We start from the raw sequence: 23,464 nt of genomic DNA, 5'->3' as shown, positions 1-23,464 counted from the left end.
AACCCCACGTCATTTTTCTTTTTTAATTTTGGCCGTGGTTCCCCTTAATATCCATACCAGACCTGAAGGGCCTGGTATGGAATTTAGGGGGACTCCCATGTCATTTTTTTTTTTTAATTTTGGTTCGGGGTCTCCCTGTGGGGAATTTCCATGCCGTTTTTATCAATGAACTTCTATGTGTATTGTCGGCAATGCAATAGCCGCGGGTAGTTTTAAATGGGTTTTTTCCTTCCAAATGTCATTTTGCTGTCAGACTGTTCTAAACACGGGAAACATGCGCCCCTTTACAGGCATACTATAGACACCCCCCAGGTACGAAATTTAAAGGGATATTACACTTTCATTGTTTGACTTTAAGCATTATTAAAATCACTGCTCCTGAAAAAACGGCCGTTTTTAAAACTTTTTTTTGCATTGATCCATGTCCCCTGGGGCAGGACCCGGGTCCCCAAACACTTTTTATGACAATAACTTGCATATAAGCCTTTAAAATTAGCACTTTTGATTTCTCCCATAGACTTTTAAAGGGTGTTCTGCAGCATTCGAATTTGCCGCGAACACCCCAAATTGTTCGCTGTTCGGTGAATTTGCGAACAGCTAATGTTTGAGTCGAACATGAGTTCGACTCGAACTCGAAGCTCATCCCTAATCACGGTGTATAGCCATAAATTAAAGCAGAAAGATTGGATAGCTTCGCCACATTAACACTCATAAACAATGATGGAGTCTTGTTCCCACTATTATTTTCAAGTCTCTGGTGAATTTTGTTCAAAAAAGAAAAGTCATGCTTAATATAGCACAAATTTGTTTATGCGCTAAAGTTGAAATATCGTATTTACTTGTGGGTAGTGTTGCAAGTGCAGTTGACTTTGTACAATAAATGCATGCATATTTCCCTAAACACCTCCATAAACTTGTTATTTTTACTTCTATTTTGTCTCATCTCCATCCACTGAAGACAGAAAAGCATTAAACCTGGGATTTTGCAAATAGTAATAACCAGAATTAAGGTTAATTTAAGCATCAGACCCTGAAGCCAGTCTGATGAAATGTGGTTCTAGGTGCTTCTGAACTGCTGGAAGTTTGCATTCCAATGGACTCTTATGGAGAAGAAAAGAAGCTTAGACCCAAACAGCAAAAGTTAAAGAGGCTCTATTGGCAACTGTACAAGTCAGTATGAATAAATTCACAACAAAATACAGTATGCAGTAACAGTATAAAAAAAAAAATCTGTGCCTATTAATGATAGGCAGTTCTCAAGAACTGGTCAAGTGATTTAGACTGAGAGGAGCATCCTGAGGTTCGATGAATCATTTTCTCAATTTTTGCTCCCGCTGAGTTGTGTGAGTGTGATTGATTTTTATACTAGTTTAGTACTGATTGAAAGTCAGTAGTGGGAAGCCATGTGTGCACTCTGTAAAAAACATTTATGTTTTACCAGGTACACTTTAAAAGTAATTTAGATAGGCAATTGAAAGCAATCATGTGCTTTACCTTGCTCCCCTACCACTTGAACAGGCATGAGCACAGTTCACTTTGAGCATTTGTACTCTATTTAAAACCTAATTATAATTTTGTTTGGAACGAAAAAAAAAAATACACAGACGAATTATAATAATAGAAATGTAGGCGGTACCATGTTATAATTTATGTTTAATAACACTTACATTACAGTACAAATTAAGATTGGTGAAACAAACCTGGTATAGAGGAACATGATTATTATGCAAAATTAATAAATGCATGGCTGAATAACAGAATTTTGTATTATAGTTCAGCTTAGAAGAAAAAAAAAACATTGAAAAAATACATGTATTAAATGTATGTATGTATGTTACATGGTATATGTTTGCACAAGAAATCAAAAATATGCTCTCTTTGGGTAAAAGAGAAATTTTGCTTCCACAGCTAGCTTAAACAAGTCATTTAGCTTTCAGACAGAGTATAATGTACATATTTACATTACATGGAGATCGTATAAATATACTGATGTAACCACAATAAATATCAATTAAGGAGTTTGTTACAACATGGGAAAATAACTGCACAATGCATACTTTCCTTGAATCCCCACCATAATACACTGTAACCTGATTGTAGAAAACATATTTTTGTAGTTAACATCAAGCCTGTTACTCAAAATATACAACTTTATGTCATACATCCACAGCAAATAAGGGGAGCCAATGACATCCCGTGACTTTAAGTGCTATACTTTCATTATTACCACTAGTTATTTATACAGCTAATATATATATGAAAATAAAAAGCACGCAGATTTATTTGAAACTAAAAGCCCAAACGCTATCAGGGCTAGTAAAATAAAAGTGCCCTAGTGGCTTTATATTTTGTACAGTACAATCGAGTGCATGTATATATCATTAAAATTATCCACTTTTTTGGGAAATCAGTAAAACAAAACATTTTAGGGTAGTCTTTGAGAAGCAAGAATGAGAAATAACCTACATAATGCTGCTTACAAAATAAGACTTTATTCAAACTTCTGACTTTTGGGATTGATTTACTAAAGAGAAATACGCTTTTCCAGGGAATCTGCCCCAGTACTTATTGAATGGGGCAAAGTCTCACTTTTCAAAAAATACTTAATCATGTACAAGGAAAATAAAAAAAAATGCATTTTCGCTTGCATATGATCAGATGATGGAAGTTGTAAAAAGCTTCATCTCATTCACAGCTCTGTTTTTAAATTCCCTTGCAAAGTGCAACTTTTCTTAAAAAGTGAACAGTCAATTGGCTTTAATAAATCAACCCCTCAGTATCTGCAGATGAATGCCAACTGTGGTTTCAAATTCATTTGTGACATGGTAAAAGATGACATATTTAACTGAGTTTGAAAGGGCATAGAGCAAGTACTTTTGTTGCTAACCCCATAACAGCAATGCCCTACTATTTCTAATTCTTACATGGTGAATGGGTTTAGTAGTGCAGGTCTTGCCTGATTACTTGATGTTAAAGACAGTGAAGGGAAAATACATGAAGGGTGACCCTATTTTTCTGCTGCCACTGAAATCTGCCACTTTAGGTTGTCTGCACTGCTTAGAAACAACATATGCATCATTGTCACCTTATCTTATGGTAAGAATGGCCTTGTATAAACCTCAGCACAGCATCAATGTATGAATGGAACCTAATATATTGAAAATACAAAATACATTTCAGAGAGACCTGTTCCATATACTATTGTGGCCAGCAGTCATCCTTCTATACCCTTCTTCAGTTATACCTAATACAAGGCTAATTCAGAAAAGAATTCCAGGTAAAAAACTGTTTTAGTGACTATACAGTATGGTTGGCATATCGTTGTATCATTATTGTCTGCTTTTTGCTCTTAGATAATGAGAAATGTTGCATACTTCATGTACAAAAGTCTTCCACTGACATTGGCTTTCTTAAGGAACAGTAGATACAGCTAGTCAATGTACACTATGGAGTTGATTTACTAAGTAGAGCATATTTACTTTGCAAAGCAAATTTTCAGTTTAGTGAATGAGGTAACGAGAAGTAAAAATTTACTTTGCAAACAATACTAAATTAATAAAACAGGATTTTTGATTAAACATGGTTGGATGGTTGAAGTCAACATAGCTTCACCTCATTAACTAAGTTAAGTGCAAATTCCTGTAGCTTACTGAACATGTTTTACTCCTTAGTATTTTAGTGACACTGGGGGTCTTACAGATGCTTCTCATTGCAAATCAATATACAGCTTTGACTTGCAAATGATGTTTAGCCTCTAGTTACTTTTGAAATGAATTCTTTTTAGCAAATATTAAAAAAAAAAGTCTAAATGCTCATAAGTTTATATGACTTTAACAGTGTTTTTTGCACTGATTGGAAATCAGTCCCAACAGTCTATAAAACACATTGCTACAATAATGTATATGTAGCTTTTCTATCTCAAACTGGTGGATGAATAAAGTCATACTTTAATTATAAACCAACTAAAACATTCTGTATCTCTCTGAGATACATTTAACCTAAGTGTCATATATCTATGTGTAATCTACTTATGTAACATGCAACAGTGCAGGTGTTAGTAAACAATGCATCTGTGGCGACTTTTATTTGTAGCTGTAATATTTAGCATTAAAAACGTAAGCACCTAACAAGTTACATTCTTCTACCATTGTTATTGCATGGTACTGTCCTGTGACAAACTGGAGTTTGCATAAAAAAAACTATTTGTAGTATGCTTATAAATGTGCCCTTTCTGAACTGGACATACATGAAGAATGGCAGAAGTATTAGCTTCAGCTATAGTATTTGGCGGCAAATAAAGTGTTGCTCTACTTAACAGAGCTACTTTTTGCTCTCACCAATATCTTTAGTTATACGCATCACTAGTCAAAAAATGACACTGACAACATAGACAGGAAGCCCCTATTATGGCATATTCATTTTGAATATTACCAGTTCTGAGACCTATTAAAAATTAGTAAATTTGTATTCATGGGTGTTATTAAAAGTTCCTTACATAAATAAACTTTTAATTGATGTTTAATCATTCTTTAATCTGAAAATGGGTTTAACAGTAATAATAATACATTTTGGATTTGAAAATTGGTAAATACGTAAGTGCTTATATCCACTTTGAAGCTATTTTGGCACACATAGAATTGTCCTGATATAACCTTTCTTCTGATGAACATCCACATACAATACATTCATAATAGGCCCAGTATGGTCATCATCATTAAATGAATTGAGTTTTTGGCAACCCTGAGCCACCATTTTTTTGCTTATATAAGCCGATTCTAGTCACATGTGAACACATTCAAAATAAAGGATAAAAACATTCCACTGTATCTTGATCACTTTGTGACCCTGACATGAATTTAAATAACACTGATGAGGGAGCCAAAAAAATGAACCAAAATATAATCACACAAAAATAGACTTTTCTTATTTAAAGATGTCAAAATAAGTCAGTTGCTTTGTAGCCCTGAGCTTCAGATGTCTAATCAAGTCAAAAAAGATTTAGTACTAATAAGATACTGAAAACATCCATAATTCATGATAATACTGTAGCTCACATACTAACCATTCATATGGCTTAAAGGAAATACAGGGACCAGCAACTTTACGTCTTTGTGCAATCATGTATCTGATTGAGCCATCTAGCTTTCACTTGCCCTTATTGGTTGATTGTATTAATAGTGTCAAGAAATATTCAATGTGTGTACAGACAATTGTCACAAACTTAGTTGTCACGTGATCTCAGGACAAAATTAGGCACAGAGAGGTAAGACACATACAGTAGTTAAGGTCCTAGAAAAGTTCTAAAGGCTAAAGCCAGATCCAGAACACAAAAGTCTTATGCCTTCCGGTAACAACCCACAATGCCCTTCACCCTCTCAAACTGTGTGTTCTCAGTCCTGAAACATTATTCAGCTGTCAGTGCTTCATAAGCATTAAAGCCAACCTCTTCATTGAAGAAGAGCTAGTGTGCATTGCCAAGGAAAAAGAATTGCGATTTTATCATCCCCATTATAAGTCTGATTCAGGCATGTCTGGCATATCTGCCATTAGATACCCAATGCCATAACGTCCATTTGGAGCAGTGTCCACTTTTAAAGTTGGTGATCCACTTTGCTTCCGGTAGATGCTATTTCCAATATTTGGAGATGGCATCTCGCTTTGAATCTTCTCATGGATTAGACTGGCATCGTCTTCTTCTATATTGGACAGTTCCTTGATAATGCGTCCTCTTTTATAGGAGACAGAGGCCAAGCTTCCAGTGGTATCATCGATGAGATTAAAGAATCGAACAATAAACACCAGGGGAACTGGCAGAAGAGCGACGACTATAAGTGACACACAAACAACAAGTCCCCAGGTTGGATAACTCAGGCGTTCTTCTGTAGCCTAAAACAGTAAAAAAAAAGAGCAGATTGTGAGGGAATTAGTTATCCATAGCATGTTTTGTATCATATTTTTCATTGTTTATAAAAATGTAAAAATGACCATAAAATTCATTGATGGCACCTGAAACAAACAGTATTCCTTACAACCAGTCAATATTCATGTAATTCATGAATTACAGTAATAGTAGGAGTATAGAAGTCCAACTGTTAAAAACTGTCCTGTAACAAGTATCAGGGCCGTTGAAAAACGTGTAAACCGAGATCCAATAATAATGTAGCTGTAGGCATTTCATATGTATCGCTATACAAACATCACTATTGTATTATAGTCCCTTGCGAGGTTTAGATTGCAGTAAAAGTGCTAAAGCAAAGCAAGCATAGAGCAGGTCTTTGTTACAGATGCAAGCTGCCTTTAATGCAGACAGCTCTTTGGAGTCCATCGTTACCTTTCTGCAGCAATCATCTTCATTTAGCAAGGAAGTGGGCATGGTCTCTACCTCTGCAATAGACTGCAAGTTAATCTGTGCACATCCCTGCCATTTACTGTATAGGCACATAAGTTGGAGATGTGTCAAACGCCTAAAAGGGTACGTGCTTGTAATGTCACTAGTGATTTAGATCAACACATTTTGAAATACCCCAAAAAATGCCACAACCTCATGCTACCTATCCTTGGCCAACCTCATGCTACCTATCCTTGGCTACCTATCCTAGGCCAACCTCATGCTACCTATCCTTGGCCCCAAAAAATGCCACAACCTCATGCTACCTATCCTTGGCACATTTAGTTGCAAACAGGTAATTTATCTATAATGCCGTGTACACACGATCAGAATTTCTGTCAGAAAAAACTTGGATGGTTTTACCGACGGAATTCCGCTCAAGCTTGCCTTGCATACACACGGTCACACAAAAGTTCTCTGAACTTTCGACCGTCAAGAACGCGGTGACGTACAACACTACGACGAGCCGAGAAAATTAAGTTCAATGCTTCCGAGCATGCCTCAAATTGTTTCCGAGCATGCGTGATTTTTTTGCGCGTCCGAATTGCATACAGACGAACTTCTCCCGACCGAAAAATAGAGAACATGCTCTCAATCTTTTGCTGGCTGGAATTCCGCTAGCAAAAGACCGATGGAGCATACACAAGGTCGCATTTTCCGTCAAAAAGCTCTCATCGGAGTTTGGCTGGCGGCATTTCCGATCATGTGTATGCGGCAAAAGGGTATGAAAAACCAAACCCTGCATGAAAAATGTCCCCCAAACAGGTATCTAATGGGAGCCTAGCATTTATTGCTAAAGGGGATCCCCCTCCCACTGATGTCCAAATAAGGTAGTTGGCATATTTCTCAGTAAAATCCTAATAAAAAGGAATGGTATCCTTTTTAAGGACAGTGATTTCAAATGATAAGCATCTTCCCTGGAAAACGAAAAAACGGGGGAGATTGTGATTTTATATGAGGAAATGACTGGTATGTTCATATACATTCATCCCTAGTACATACATGAGAAAAGAGGGAGAAAATTGTGGGACTTTATATGAAGCACACAGCTGGGAATGAACGAACCAATGATTATATAGTAATGCTTGTTTAATATTGCATAGGGGCACACATAACACATAGGAAAGTAATAATATAAAAATAATATATAATAATATATAATACATCTCAGTATAAAACATCTATAAAATTCATGACTTATCTTTATACTACGATTAGGTAAGAGTGGTTGAGATCCCTTGTTGTTCCCCTCTTTTTTTCCTTCCCTTTTTTCATTTACCATCTTACTATTCTGGCATTTATTTTATTTTATTATAGATATTTTCCATCTGCATCTGCTCTTGATGAGTGGCAAGTTGTCCACAAAATGCATTGAGCTTTCCTACGATGCTGTGTCACAGTAGTCATGTGCAACATTTTATGCAATATTTTTTATTATAATGAACTGTTCCCATCAATTATCATGTTTATATGCTACCATGCCTATTGACTCTGGGTACACATACCCTAGGCTCATTTCTATGTTATCACGGTGGAATACTTGTGTAATATATATATAAATTGTATAGATGTTTTATACTAAGATTTATTATATATTATTTTTTACTGTCCTATGTGTTATGTGTGCTCCTATGCAACATTAAACAAGCATTATTATATAATCATTGGTTCGTTCATTCCCAGCTGTGTGCTTCATATAAAGTCCCACAGTTTTTCCCCTCTTTTTTCCTTGGAAAACGGCTTCCCCTTGTGTGTGTGTGTGTGTGTGTGTGTGTGAGTGTGGGAAGGGACTGCATTCTCTTCACTGGAAGTGAACTAGTAGGTGGTCCCTGTATAGGGCACAATGACACAGCTAAATCTTCCTCCCTTCCTTTCTTCCTGGGAAACATGACCTCTAAGTGAATATGATAGATTCTGAGGTGATCTGACTCACACAAATTGATTTGCTCAATTGTACATTTGTAAGCAACCAATATCTCTTATAATGTGGGGGTATAATTTTCAGTAAACATGCACACAGGATATCAAACCTGATTGAGGTTCCATCCCTTCCCCACTGTACTAATATTTTTTATCCCTAATCATGTGATTTTTCCTCACTTCCTGTCTTGGTATTCACCTTGCCACAAGAGATGAAGGAAAACCATGCCCAATGGAGACACAGGCAGTAGTAAAAGCCTGAAAGTGAACCAAACTATCGGTATAAAAAACCTGCTGGAGCAAGTACTGTATATCTAAAGCCCATACTTTAGTTTTTAATGAAGTAAGCTAAGGTTAACAGCTCCTTTTTGCTGTCTATTACTTATTTAAGAGATTTCCTTCACATTCTGTTCCAAAGACACTACATAAAGTTAGGGGAAATCTCAAAGTAAAGTAAATTGCCTCTTTGACAGTTGTCACCAAAACATGTGTCCCCAGTGGAGGATTTCATATCACCTACCGTTCTAGTCATAATTGGAAAAATGTGGATTTCCTATCACTTTCTGTCTTGGTAGAGGTGATCAAGAAGACAAATAAAGGTGAAATACCCCTGTGGGGACACAGATGGCAATAAAATCCATAAAGGGTATCTAACCCTTCCTTACGCCATCCAAAACCTAAAGTTTGGGCTTTAGATACACTTTAATAAAGTTATGCAGATTGCAATGGATAGAGAAAAAGAATCCACAGCAACCAGTTAGCAGTTGGGTTAATGAACAGATTTCTGACCATTTTTTTATGGGTTTCTGCATATTGAAAACAATCATTACCCAGTGCACTAAACTAAACTTTGAATTTTGCACATTCTCACATTAGGAATACAAACTCTTCATTAAATAAGAACATTTCTTCGGTTTCCTGTTCATTTTTTTCACACTCTCAGATTTATTATTTCAGACATGTGCAATTATTTACACGTGTAGCCTGTGAATCACAATCACATTTTCATGGTGCACTGCTTACCTTTTCAGCAATCCATGCATAGTAACCTGGTGGGGTAATTCCCATTTGAACAATACTTGCTATAAGCAAAATAGATAACAGAATTGGAGAGATGTATTTCCACATATAATAATAGTATTTTAAGGGTGTGAATCCAAGCATATCCCTTAAATCATCCATGAATCTGAAAAGATAAAAATGATAAGGTTACATACAATTAAATAGAAACAAGGGACTAAGACTAAAGCTGGATACACACTATACAATTTTCTGTATATTTTTTCCTTCAGATTTACCAAAACCATATCATATGAGGTCAAACCATAAGAGTTTCAATTTGTATGCAATCAGACAGGTTCTTGCACTACATGGTTTTGGTAAATCTAAAGGAAATCAGACAACAAAAGTTGTATAGTGTGTATGGGGTCTTAGATAAAATGGTAAACACTGAATAAAGGCAAGCTGCAAGATAAAAAAAAAATCTATTTAGACAATAACCTGGAGACCTCTTATGGACAATCATGGCACAATACAACAAGAGATCACTATCAACTGTAATGTGGAACTGTATTTGCCATAAGGTACTCATGGGTCAGTGTAGTAAGGTCAAGCAGTCCAATAATAGCACATTTAGGCTCGGTTCACATAGGGGCGACTTGTCAGGCGACCTAGTCGCCTGACAAGTCGCCTCCCGTTCTGTGCTACGGAACTGTTCTAATAGGAGCGACGCAAGTCGCTCCGACTTAGAAAAAGGTTCCTGTACTACTTTGGGGGCGACTTGGGGCGACTTGCATAGACTTCTATACAGAAGTCGTTTTGCAAGTCGCCTCAGAAGTCGTTTGCAGGTCGCCTCGCTGAGGCGACCTGCAAGTCGTGCCGCCCCTGTGTGAACCGGCACTTATTCTTATCTGTGTATTAAATGTATCTGACAATCTCTGGTAACCTGCTGGATACTTACTTTTGTACTACAATTACATCTTTTGAAAATACTTTTACTTTGGTGACAGGGTCATTTTAAAGCCTGACCCCAAGATTGTATGTTTTTGTTGTTAAATATTCAGTGCAGCCCTTTTATCACTACTCACCCTATACACACTCCAGCACTGACCTCTTTGCTTGCTACAGGTCCTCTTCTGAGTTAAATGATGCCCAGTGTCATTCAACCAACTTCCTGTGAGCCTAGTCTGTCATGGACAGGCCTGAGGGTTCTTCTTCATGCAGCTTAAGTTCATAGGTAAATGCAGAAACACTGAAGACTGATTGTAGGCAGGTGCCTACTAGGGTACTACTTCTCATTTGCCATGTTTCTTATGTTTTGTACCTATTCGGTATTGTATACTGTAATTGTATCTTTTGTCTAGTACATTCTGGTTGTTAGGGTGGAGCTCTTGACAGCCTCGTCCCTGATGTTCATGGCCCTGCCAACTTTGGGTGGACAAAAATATCTGGAGAGGCAGGCCTTAAGGACATAAGGACAGTTGTTCTTTTAATGGACATTTACCAGTCAGTCTAATGCCGCGTACACACGAGCAGACTTTACGGCAGACTTTTTCCTGCAGACTTTACGATGGACTTTACGAATGAACGGACTTGCCTACACACAATCAACCAAAGTCCGATGGATTAGTACGTGATGATGTACGACCGGACTAAAACAAGCAGGTTCATAGCCAGTAGCCAATAGCTGCCCTAGCGTCGGTTTTGAAATGTTTCATTTCTAGGTCCATCGAGCTTTTGGGGAAAAAAGTCAGCTAGAGCCCACACACGATCGAATTGTCCGACGGACTCCGGTCCGCCGAACCAAGTATGCCGCAAATTTTGGTCGTGTGTGCGCGGCATAACTTTCCGGATATTAATGAACAGATGACGGAGAAGGGTATCAGGGGCACCAAGGGCAGCACCTCCAGTCTATGTTAAGAGTTGATGATCTACTCGATCTGCATTGTATGAAGAATTCTCCAGAAAAAGTATTAAGTTAAAGTAAAGTCTTTGCCTGGTCTGAGTCTCTAAAGGGGAATGTAATGTCAATAAGTAGTGTTTTTTGGTGTATTCCATCAACATTATACTGAGGGAAAAGGTCACATTAACCCTCTGGATTAGGGAAGGAGAACTCTGTAACAGGAATGTATAGCTAAGTTAACCCTTGTGGGTGGTGTCATAGCGGAAGACATTCAGAAAATATGACTACAGAGACGATAGCAGACAGTCTGTAGGAAAGCAGGTGACTTCATTGGGGTCACGGAGGGCCCTGATACCGAAGAAACCAGTTTTTTTGAGTTTCTTTACTCAACAGCATAGATCCTAACCTGGGGTCAGCTGCAGTAAGGGGCCTTCTTAGAGACCTCGCCTAAGAGTCACGGGTGGGATGCTTTAACCAGTTCCCTACCGCGGTATAGTATAATGACGGCAGCAGCAGGAACCCTTCAGACCTCCGGGCGGGCATCATATGACATCCTCGGCTTCCCGGCAATGTGTGCCGCGCTCGCCGCATCACTGGGGACCGGGTGCGCATGCCCCGCGGCCGCGATGTCTGCCAGGCACCCGCGATTGCTCATCACAGAGCAGGGACGTGGATCTGTGTGTTTAACCACACAGATCCATGTCCTGTCAGGGGAGAGGAGAACTGATCGTATGTTCCTTGTACAGAGGAACACCGATCGGTCTCCTCCCCTCATCAGTCCCCTCCCCCCACAGTTAGAATCACTCCCTAGGACACACATTTAACCCCTTCAGCGCCCCCTAGTGTTAACCCCTTCCCTGCCAGTCACATTTATACAGTAATCAGTGCATTTTCTTTATAGACATGTGCGGCATCAATAAATTTGTTTTGTTTCATTCCGTTTCATATTAGAATTCGTATTTTGTAATTCGTGTCCGAAATTTTGTACGAAATAGGAATTTTTGTTAGATTCATTAACTTTTCGTAACAATTACGAATGTTCGTTATGATGAATTTAAAATTATGAGGAGCTCCCACCATCCCTTTGCTGTGCTGACTTCCTGGGGTTTTAACTTTTAGGTTCCTTAACTTTTCGTAAAAATTACGAATGTCCGTTATAAAGAATTTATCATTATGAGGGGCTCCCACCATCCCTGTGCTGTGCTGACTTCCTGGGTTTTTAACTTTTAGGTTCGTTAACTTTTCGTAACAATTATGAATGTTCGTTATGATGAATTTATCATTATGAGGGGCTCCCACCATCCCTGTGCTGTGCTGACTTCCTGGGTTTTTAACTTTTAGGTTCGTTAACTTTTCGTAACAATTACGAATGTTCGTTATGATGAATTTATCATTATGAGGGGCTCCCACCATCCCTGTGCTGTGCTGACTTCCTGGGTTTTTAACTTTTAGGTTCCTTAACTTTTCGTAACAATTACGAATGTTCGTTATGATGAATTTATCATTATGAGGGGCTCCCACTATCCCTGTGCTGTGCTGACTTCCTGGGTTTTTAACTTTTAGGTTGGTTAACTTTTTGTAACAATTACGAATGTTCGTTAGGAACATGGATCCAAAATTCGTAAACAAAATTTCGTATTTCGTACAGAATTCGGAAGCATAGTATTTCGGATCCTCCCGAATGTACGAATTTACGGAAATTTGTACGACACTAATTGCACATGTCTATTTTTATAGCACTGGTCGCTTTATAAATGTCAATGGTCCCAAAATAGTGTCAAAAGTGTCTCATCTGTCCGCCGCAATGTCATAGTCATGATAAAAAATAAGAGATTGCCGCCATTAGTAGTAAAAAAAAAAAAAATATTAATAAAAATGACAAATCTATCCCCTATTTTGTAGACGCTATAACTTTTGTGCAAACCAATCAATATACGCTTATTGGGATTTTTTTTTTACCAAAAATATGTAGGAGAATACATATCGGCCTAAACTGAGGAAGAAAATTGTTTTTTTAAAAAAGAATTGGGATATTTATTATAGCAAAAAGTAATAAATATTGTGTTTTTTTTCAAAATTGTCACTCTTTTTTTGTTTATAGCGCAAAAAATAAAAACCACAGAGGTGATCAAATACCACCAAAAGAAAGCTCTATTTGTGGGGAAAAAATGATCAAAATTTAATTTGGGTACAATGACCGCACAATTGTCATTCAAAGTGTAACTGCGCTGAAAGCTGAAAATTGGCCTGGGCACGAAGGGAGTGAAAATGCTCTGCATTGAAGTGGTTAAGGAGAAGTACAGTGTTAAGCCTCGTACACACGATCAGATTTTCCACAGACAAGGCCTCGGACTTTTGTCTGAAGGGTGTTGTCCAAAAACTTGTCTTGCATACAAATGGCAAGCAATTGTCAGCCAACAAACACGAACATAGTGACGTATTAGACGAACTACGAGACTACAGAGAGGAAGTTCAATTGTACTGCGTCACCCTTTGGGCTCCTTTTGCTAATTTTGTGTTAGTTTAAGTTTGGTGAGTGTTGATTCGCGCTTTTCATATTGCGCTTTTCAGTACGTTTCTGAACGGCTGTTGTATCTTTGATCTTAAAAACTATGGGATAATAGTGTTGTGGCAACTTGCCCCCCCCCCCAAAAAAAAAAAAAAGCATAATACTATTCTTGATGTCAGTAGAAAAAAAAAAAGCCTTTGAAAATACGTTTGGCAGAACTCCATCTGTATTACCAGCAAAGCAGCTTCATTATTATCACATTAAAGAAGAAGAGAATTGTGCGCTGCATTTCTAGATTTCATAATTTACCACGTCACAAATGTTAATTCTCTATTACTAACACTAGTTTACAAGACTAACCGCGTGTGGTTCGTCCTTGCTTCCGAGCATGTGTGTTTGTACTTTGGACTTTTGTCCGACGGACTTGTCTAGACACGCTCGGAAAATCCGACAAGAGACATTTGTCCGCGGAAAATTTATAATCTTGCCATCCAACATTTGTCCATGGAAAGTTGGCCAACAATTGTCTGATGGAGCATACAAAGGGTCGGATTTTCCACCAACAGCCTGTCATCACACAATTCCCGTCGGAAAATCCGATTGTGTGTACGAGGCTTTAGCTTCCTGGTAATAGGGTCAATCAATGGTGCATTACAGTGTATTCCATCAACATTATTCTGGAGGAAAAGATCACATTAACCCTCTGGGTTAGGGAAGGAGAACTTTGTAGCATGAATATATGCCTAAGTTAACCCTTGTGGGTGGTGTCATAGCTGAAGACATTCAGAAAATATGAATACAGAGAAGATAGTAGACAGCCTGTAGGGAAGCAGGTGACATGGCAGAGAACCCTGATAGTGAAGGGACCAAGGTGTTTAAGATTTCTTCCCTCAACAGCATGTATCCCATCCTGGGATTATCTGCGGTACGGAGCCTTCATAGGGACTTGACCTAAGATTCCCAGGTGGGATGCCTCAAGGAGAACTAGCTATCTGGTAGACCTAATGGCAAATCCTATCAATTGTGGAGAAAAGTGGGTATCAGTAGCATCACTAAGGAAAGTGATTAATAATAAACTGATGACATGTTCTACATTACCATCTCATAATACTACATGTTCAAGTTTCAGGCAAAGAGGAAGATGCTCGCCTGCAATGTCACACAGAAAATGGCATGTGAGGATGTGACAGAGTGTTTGTATACAATTTCTCTCTTGGCCCCAATGGGGCGGAAGATCTCAATAGTGCCTGTTAACATGCTGGTAAAAAGGAGAAGCCCAAAGAAAAGAAAGAAGACCCTTCTTGCCATGAAAGATGACGCCAAGAATTTAGGTACTGTATGTATGCCAGCATTTTTTTATTATTTACTGTGGGGAAATGGGTACTGGGGGGTACCAGAAGTTGCACTATTTGTGCATAAATCAACTATATGTACATCTGCGTTGAACAATACGATTTTCAAAGTACAACATTTATTATAATCATTACTTCAAATATTGTATAGCTAGACATGCAAATAGTTTAGCTTCAACTATAATATATTCTCTTACTTTATTGTGCATTTGAGAAGATGCTTCAGAACAGAGAATGCAGTTTTTATATCATAGATTTGAATCCTCAAAAGAAACATGCCATACAGGTACCTTATTACAGATACTTATCTAGCAACATCAATTTATGCAATGCTTTAATATATATATATATATATATATATATATATATATATATATATATATACAGTATATATACAGTATATATATTGTACATTCACATGAGACTCAAGGAGCTTACAATCTAACGTCCCTAACTCATATTCATACATACACTTACTAGGGCCAACTTAGACAGGAGCAAATTAACCTACCCGCATGTCTTTGGAGTGTGGGAGGAAACAGAAATACCCAAAGGAAACCCACACAAGCACACAGGGAAACATACAAACTCCAGACAGGAAGTGTGGTGATTGGGATTCAAATGGACAACTCTAGTGCTGCTAGGCGAATGTGATCACCACTTAGCCACTGTGCTGCCCAACTTCTATTTTTTTCCAGGTCTACCTGATGACTTCTGATCTATAAAACTCTGCTTGCTATTTCATAGATCAGCAGTATTAGCAGGAGCAATTGATCATAACAAATTTAAGAAAAAATACTGCTAGTCAAAAGATTTCAGCACTTACTTGTCAATTCCATATACCCAGGAAATAGTGATATTCTCCAAGATGACCACAACAAGAAGGGGCAAAGTAGCAGAGTAATCATCAAACATAGTAACAAAGTAGTTTCCTGACCGCTGCACAAAGAGGAGGCCAATGCAGAATGCAAGCAGGCAACATCCAACTTAAGGAAGACAAAAAAGCATAAGCATTAAAATCAAATCTACTGGCGTTGTACTATATGAATCCAACTGTTTGCAGTTTAGTGTTATCTTGAATGTTAAACCTAACATGTATGAGAGTTGGATACATAGCAATTGAAATCATATTACCAATAGTGTGATCATTGCAAATAAATATGTAGTGTTTGTGTAAGTACCTAAAAATAACGTCTTAGCAATGATGAGAGATGGGAAGATTACAATATAGTTTGGCCACACAAGAGTGAACTTTTTCTATTCATCTCTCTTCTGGAAAGCAATTAAATATATAAGGTTTTAGTATCAAGTACAGCCATTTTATTTTGGACATATTTTGGAAAATATTAGAAACCATTTTGGATTTTTAGTGTTATCAAGGAGTTCGTTAGAGAGATTTCTCCTCATTAACTGTCACGCCAGACAGGAACTGAGGAATAAACTGCAAAAGGGACACAGACATGGTTTCTAGATTTCCCAGACTCTACAGATGTCACTCCCTGTATGGTGACAATGTTGTCATCATGACGGTAAGGGTAAATCTCTCTACTAGTGCCCACTTTCCCTCTTTTCCCCACTCTATGCAAAATAAAAAAAGTTTGGGCTGAACAAATATCACAATTTTGACAGGGCACAGCCACAGTCACAGCATGACTGTATTGTAGTGTGTGTGTGTGTATGGACCCTAATAAACGGATAATATGTATGTAAACAGTGATTTTAATAACATCTTAAGTGTATGCTTTGGGATATACATGTGTTCAGTAGTAAACCACTTACACACACTCACAAAATGAAGGTGAACTTACCAGTGAGAGGCTCCTTTCTTATTTTAAATGTGTCCACTAAGGGAGTTGTAATTCCTTCAATTGTTCCAAACATGCTGCCAAGTCCCAAATTTACTAACATGAGGAAAAACATCACTGACCAAAATGGGGATGCTGGAAAATGTGTCATAGCTTCGGTAAATGCAATAAAAGCCAAACCAGTCCCTTGGACAGACTGTAGAGAAAAGAAGGTATTAAGATGGAATATGTTATCCAGTAATTCACAAGTTATGTTGCCAATCAAGTCAAGTAATCTGCACAGAATTCCAATCAAATTCCAATAATCCCCATATGCTAAATATGTTATTTTAACTTTATAATTTAAACTTTGAACATATGAAAATGTTCTCATAAAATGTTCATAAACATGATTAGTACATTTAAAAGTATTAAGTGGATTTTTAAAAACTGTTGGTGTAAGAACCTGATTTCAACTTGGTATCAGCCTTTTCCAATCACTTGTACAGCAGAAATGCCAAAACAAACCCTGCAGCGCTCACACAAAGCCTAAACACAGCAACCAATTAAAAGCAACAGGTATATAAAGTGGCAAGGAAATGTATGTGATCCTGTGAACCCCTTTGAAATTAACTGGTTTTCTTCAGTAATTTGCCGTAAAATATAATCTTATCCTCAGCTGAGTCACAACAATAGACAAACACAATGTGCTTAAGCTGATAAATTAATTACTTCAACGAAATGCAAATTGGAGTCAGTAGTTTGCACGCCTGGGGTCCAATTAATAAAATGAGTCTGGGGGTGTGGTTTAGGGCTACTTTGATTGATAAAACCAGTTAATTCCAAAGGGTCACATACTTTTTCTTGCCAAAGTGTCCTCAGGATATGGTGTGCAGCTTAGGCAGTTTGGGCATCATATCCTGAGGCTATACTTGTCAAACTCCAGAAGGATGCTGCAAGCGGCAACATACAGTGAGTGTTTGATACATTGTCAAAGATTGAATCCAGTTGCGTTTAACTAGTTACTATGTTTAGGCTTTGTATGAGCAATGCAGTATTTATTTTGATAAATCTTTTTTACATTGTCTGTGTGAGGATCCAGGCTGCTTTATGCCTAACGGCTCCACAGACCTGTTAATCATTTGTTGTCTCTGCTATTGCGGTTGTACAAGAAATTGATAGTATCTTGTACACCAGAGATCAGAGTGGAAGAAGGAGAAGCAGCAAAAGGAACCAATGAAGTGTGTTGCAGTGCTCATGTGTTAACAAGGAACATGCTGGTAGTGGGAGGAAGCACGCTGACAGAGAAATTCATGAATCATGGCTGTGGGGTAGGTTGTCAGCCTGGCCTTTCTGTCAAGCATGGTACATTTCTATCAAGGAATAAATGGATAAAAATACAAGGCATCTGGCAAGTAAAACAGCTCTCATATATGTGTTTCATCTACCTATTTAAATTGTCAGAAATTGTTCTAACATTATTCAAACAACTTTGCAGTCAGCCATGATACCCTCTCCTGAGAGACATCTAAAAGTGCTGTGATATGCAAATGTTCTCAAGGTTTACATATAAGGGCATTGGTGTTTCTGAGGAGTGACAGGTTGTTTGTGATGACATCCCATCTCATTCCGTTGGTGCTGTGTTATTTCCTCTGAGTGTCACATGTGTTTTCACCATTATGCTGGCTTATTTGGTAAGCCCCATCTGCTTTCACTAAGGTGGTGGGTTGTGAAGAAATTCCCCTTCTCTCTTTTGGAATTTGCATGCCATTGGACTCTTTTTTTGGGTTTTCTTATGAATGTTTCTGTATATACAGTATCTCACACAAGTAAGTACACCCCTCACATTTATGTAAATATTGTATTATATCTTTTCATGTGACAACACTGAAGAAATGACACTTTGCTGCAATGTAAAGTAGTGAGTGTACAGCTTGTATAACAGTGTAATTAATGTCATTAATGTCTAAACTGCTGGCAACAAAAGTGAGTACACCCCTAAGTGAAAATGTCAAAATTGGGCCCAAAGTGTCAATATTTTGTATGCTAATTTGTAGTCCTGTGAGCCTCCAGGTAATTGACCAAATCTGGGCTCCAAAATAGTATATCTTTGCAAATGATCAGCTGCTAACGTTACGCATGTCTCATAACCATGCAAAATAGTTAAACCAAATTGTACACATGCTGCGCTTATCAAAATAAAAAATAAGAAATTTCCACTAAAATATTAATAAAGTGATATTGTGCTTAACATATACAAAATCTATTAATACTGTAACTATTAATACTATACGTTAATGTGCAATAAATTTCAATGAATGAATAAATAGGTAAAAGTGCTCCAATAAGCCTATGTATTGCAAATTTTCCACAAAGCTTGTGCAATTTTCAAACATTAATAGATAATTCAACACAAACATCCATGCGATTTGGTGTTGCATCCAAGCATATCAGTACTGCATCTATGCAATATGGTGTTAGTGCAATGTTCGAACAATAAAAAGTTAAAAAATACAAAAAACGCATCCATGCGATTTGGTGCTACATCCATGTGATTCTATTCAATTCAGTGCTGTGTTGCTGTGCAATGATTAAATTAACAGTCCGATTTAGTGTTGCATCCATGCATTTCAGTGCTGCATCTATGCAATATGGTGTTAGTGCAATGTTCAAACAATAAAAAGTTAAAAAATACAAAAAAACGCATCCATGCGATTTGGTGTTGTATCCATGTGATTCTATGCAATTCAGTGCTGTGTTGCTGTGCAATGATCAAGTTAACAGTCCACAGATCTTCCACAATCCATTCATGTGTTATGGTGAACACAAACTAAAGTGCTGTGCGCTCATACAAGTGCTCCCTCCCAGGTGATAGCCCCTCACCTTAGGGCGTGCGACCTTGCAATTAAGCTTGGTCAGAATGCGCCTTAGAACCTCTCTGGGTTCGATGTTATATGCAGGGTCCTGGATAGATTTACACTGGTGCCTCTGTTCCTCACAGCAGTCCCGTTTGTACCTCAATATATCAACACAAAAAGGACTTCATGGTGCAGTATGTACTAAATTTATTAAAATCATAAACAAATCCCACAATGGGTACTCACAGTAACAAGGCGCTTAAGGGCGCCACACTAAAACAGCAGAGACGAACGGGCAACAGCGGCCGGTATGGGGTGGCGTGCTAATCTGTCCCAACAGAATGTGTGTATAACTTTCCGTCATGTCCCCTTCCCCTACGCGTGTTCGATACAAGGGGTATTTCGTATCTTCATCAGGGGGTGATGCAAGGTCGCACGCCCTAAGGTGACAGGCTATCACCTGGGGGGGAGCACTTGTATGAGCGCACAGCACTTTAGTTTGTGTTCACCATAACACATGAATGGATTGTGGAAGATCTGTGGACTGTTAATTTGATCATTGCACAGCAACACAGCACTGAATTGCATAGAATCACATGGATGCAACACCAAATCGCATGGATGCTTTTTTTGTATTTTTTTAACTTTTTATTGTTTGAACATTGCACTAACACCATATTGCATAGATGCAACACTGAAATGCATGGATGCAACACTAAATCGGACTGTTAATTTAATCATTGCACAGCAACACAGCACTGAATTGAATAGAATCACATGGATGTAGCACCAAATCGCATGGATGCGTTTTTTGTATTTTTTAACTTTTTATTCGAACATTGCACTAACACCATATTGCATAGATGCAGTACTGATATGCTTGGATGCAACACTAAATCGCATGGATGTTTGTGTTGAATTATCTATTAATGTTTGAAAATTGCACAAGCTTTGTGGAATATTTGCAATACATAGGCTTATTGGAGCACTTTTACTTATTTATTCATTCATTGAAATGTATTGCACATTAACGTATAGTATAGTATTAATAGTTATTAATAGATTTTGTATATGTTAAGCACAATATCACTTTATTAATATTTTAGTGGAAATTTCTTATTTTTTATTTTGATAAGCGCAGCGTGTGTACAATTTGGTTTGTCAATATTTTGTGTGGCCACCATTTTTTTCCAGCACTGCCTTAACCCTTTTGAGCATGGAGTTCACCAGAGCTTCACGGGTTGCCACTGGTGTCCTCTTCCACTCCTCCATGACGACATCACAGAGCTCCTTCACCTTCCGTTTGAGGATGCCCCACAGATTCTTAATAGGGCTGGTTTAGGTCTGGAGACAAGCTCAACTTTACCCTCACCTTCTTTAGCAAGGCAGTGGTTGTCTTGGAGGTGTGTTTGAGGTTGTTATGTTGGAATACTGTCCTGCAGCCCAGTCTCCGAAGGGAGGGAATCATGCTCTGCTTCAGTATGTCAGAGTACATGTTGGCATTCATGGTTCCCTCAATGAACTGTAGCTCCCCAGTGCAGGAAGCACTCAGGCAGCCCCAGACCATAACACTCCCACCACCATGCTTGACTGTAGGCAAGACACACTTGTCTTTGTACTCCTCACCTGGTTGTCGTCACACACGCTTGACACCATCTGAACCACATAAGTTTATCTTGGTCTCATCAGACCACAGGACATGAATCCAGTAATCCATGTCCATAGTCTTCTTGTCGTCAGCAAACTGTTTGCGGGCTTTCTTGCGCATCATCTTTAAAAGAGGCTTCCTTCTGGGATGACAGCCATGCAGACCAATTTGATGCAGCGTGCGGTGTACTGTCTGAGCACTGACAGGCTAACCCCCCCACCCCTTGAACCTTTGCAGCAATACTGGCAGCACTCATATGTCTATTTCCCAAAGACAACTTCTGGATATGACGCTGAGCATGTGCACTCAACTTCTTTGGTCGACCATAATGAGGCCGGTTCTGAGTGGAACCTGTCCTGTTAAACTGCTGTATGGTCTTGACCACCCTGCTGCAGCTCAGTTTCAGGGTCTTGGCAATCTTCTTATAGCCTAGCCATCTTTATGTAGAGCAACAATTCTTTTTTTCAGATCCTCAGAGAGTTCTTTGCCATGAGGTACCATGTTGAACTTCAAGTGACCAGTATGAGAGAGTGAGAGTGATAACACCAAATTTAACACACCTGCTGCCCATTCATACCTAAGACTGTGTAACACTAATGAGTCAGATGACACCGGGGAGGGAAAATGGCTAATTGGGCCCAATTTTGGACATTTTCACTTAGGTGTGTACTCACTTTTGTTGCCAGCAGTTTAGACATGTGTTATTTTGAGGGGACAGCAAATTTACACTGTTATACAAGCTGTACACTCACTACTTTACATTGTAGCAGTGTCATTTCTTAAGTGTTGTAAAGATATAATAAAATATTTACAAAAATGTGAGGGGTGTACTCACTTTTGTGAGATACTGTATATGAAGTGTCACTTTTCATTTATTTATTTATTCATTGCACATGTTAATATGAATTCACCTAATTATTACATATTGAAGTATACACTTTGAGCACTTTATTTTATTAATTTGCACCATTTATTGTATCATGTTGCAGGATTTATTGTAACATTGGATATAGCGCTACACTGTTTGTAAATTGTATGTGCTTTGTATTTGAGTATCTTGTTAGCTGCTTACTATATATTTTTTAGAGCACATTTGGGCCCTAGCACAAATTTCTTTGCTTCTTTATGTAAAATATATTATTCCCATCAGTAACTAACTCCCTTTACCCTTTACCTTGCACCACTTTCCAACAAACATCATCACATTTTCAGCTAATAGTCTTTGAAGAAAACTGAAATCTAAGTATCTACTCGAGTTTAATGATTAAGGAATAAACACAAAATACAAGCAAAGAAAGACAGAAATAGTATTAATGATGGCTTGAATAAGTCTTACCTTGTTTAGTTCATCTTCTATCTGACAAGCAGCCAGTCCAAGGTCATTAAATTCTTCTTCCTTAACCTTCTTAACGATGTCATAAACTAGCTGGTAATCTTGCACTGTGATTCTTGAGAAATTGACATGGTGAGGTATAATATCCCAACTGACATTTCCAGCTTCTAAAAGTCTGACCACCTTCCCAGCATTTCTGCAATAAGAAAGTATTCAAGGGAGAGTTTTAAAAATGATTTGTGCAAGTTAACATTAAAATAACTAAGATCTGGGAATCTTACTCTGTAATACAGCTCTCATTCATAATGTTTGCTTTAAATCCTAACACAGCAAATACGACCAATGTTGCCAAAACCGAAGTGAAAAAGTTGATAAATGAAACCAGAACAGCATCAAAATGACAGTTGTTGTCTCGCTTGTTGTAGCTGGAGAAGGCAATGACCCCACCGAATCCAAGCCCCAGAGCAAAAAACACCTGTGTCGCAGCTTCTCTCCAAACCTTTGGCTCCAGCATTATTTCAAGCTGCAATCAGACATAATAAATACAATAATAAAATGTTAGCTGTATTTATTAAGAATATTGACAATGCAGGTCTGAACTGGCAATCTGACAGCTCTGATATTGGCTAGAAGGCCCACTGTGTTTGATTATAGATTTACTATCAAAGCTTGTACACTCCCCTGACTGAGCTAGCCCTTTTATTAATAAAAGGTCAACATAATTTGCAATATTTTACATTTAGCCCTTAGTATTGTAATTTGAAAGCCGT

At 38.0% G+C, this 23,464-nt stretch overlaps 1 protein-coding gene across 1 annotated transcript in view; it reads right to left on the bottom strand.

Moving 5' to 3' along the window:
• Window positions 1-1,636: 1,636 nt before the first annotated feature.
• SLC6A15 (solute carrier family 6 member 15) overlaps window positions 1,637-23,464 on the bottom strand; it is a 78,704-nt gene continuing 56,876 nt past the window's right edge. The window contains exons 7-12 of the mRNA XM_073620216.1: window positions 22,976-23,217; window positions 22,698-22,890; window positions 16,880-17,072; window positions 15,898-16,057; window positions 9,332-9,494; window positions 1,637-5,886 (exon numbers count right to left, since the gene is read on the bottom strand). Coding sequence (XP_073476317.1) covers window positions 5,509-5,886; window positions 9,332-9,494; window positions 15,898-16,057; window positions 16,880-17,072; window positions 22,698-22,890; window positions 22,976-23,217 — 1,329 coding nt within the window. The 3' untranslated portion in view covers window positions 1,637-5,508. The remainder of the gene's footprint in view (window positions 5,887-9,331; window positions 9,495-15,897; window positions 16,058-16,879; window positions 17,073-22,697; window positions 22,891-22,975; window positions 23,218-23,464) is intronic.

The sequence above is a fragment of the Aquarana catesbeiana genome, linkage group LG03, assembly GCF_042186555.1.
Source record: "Aquarana catesbeiana isolate 2022-GZ linkage group LG03, ASM4218655v1, whole genome shotgun sequence".
Taxonomy (NCBI): domain Eukaryota; kingdom Metazoa; phylum Chordata; class Amphibia; order Anura; family Ranidae; genus Aquarana; species Aquarana catesbeiana.
Note: the sequence above shows the minus strand (reverse complement) of the source record. Positions and strands in the feature narration are given on the sequence as shown.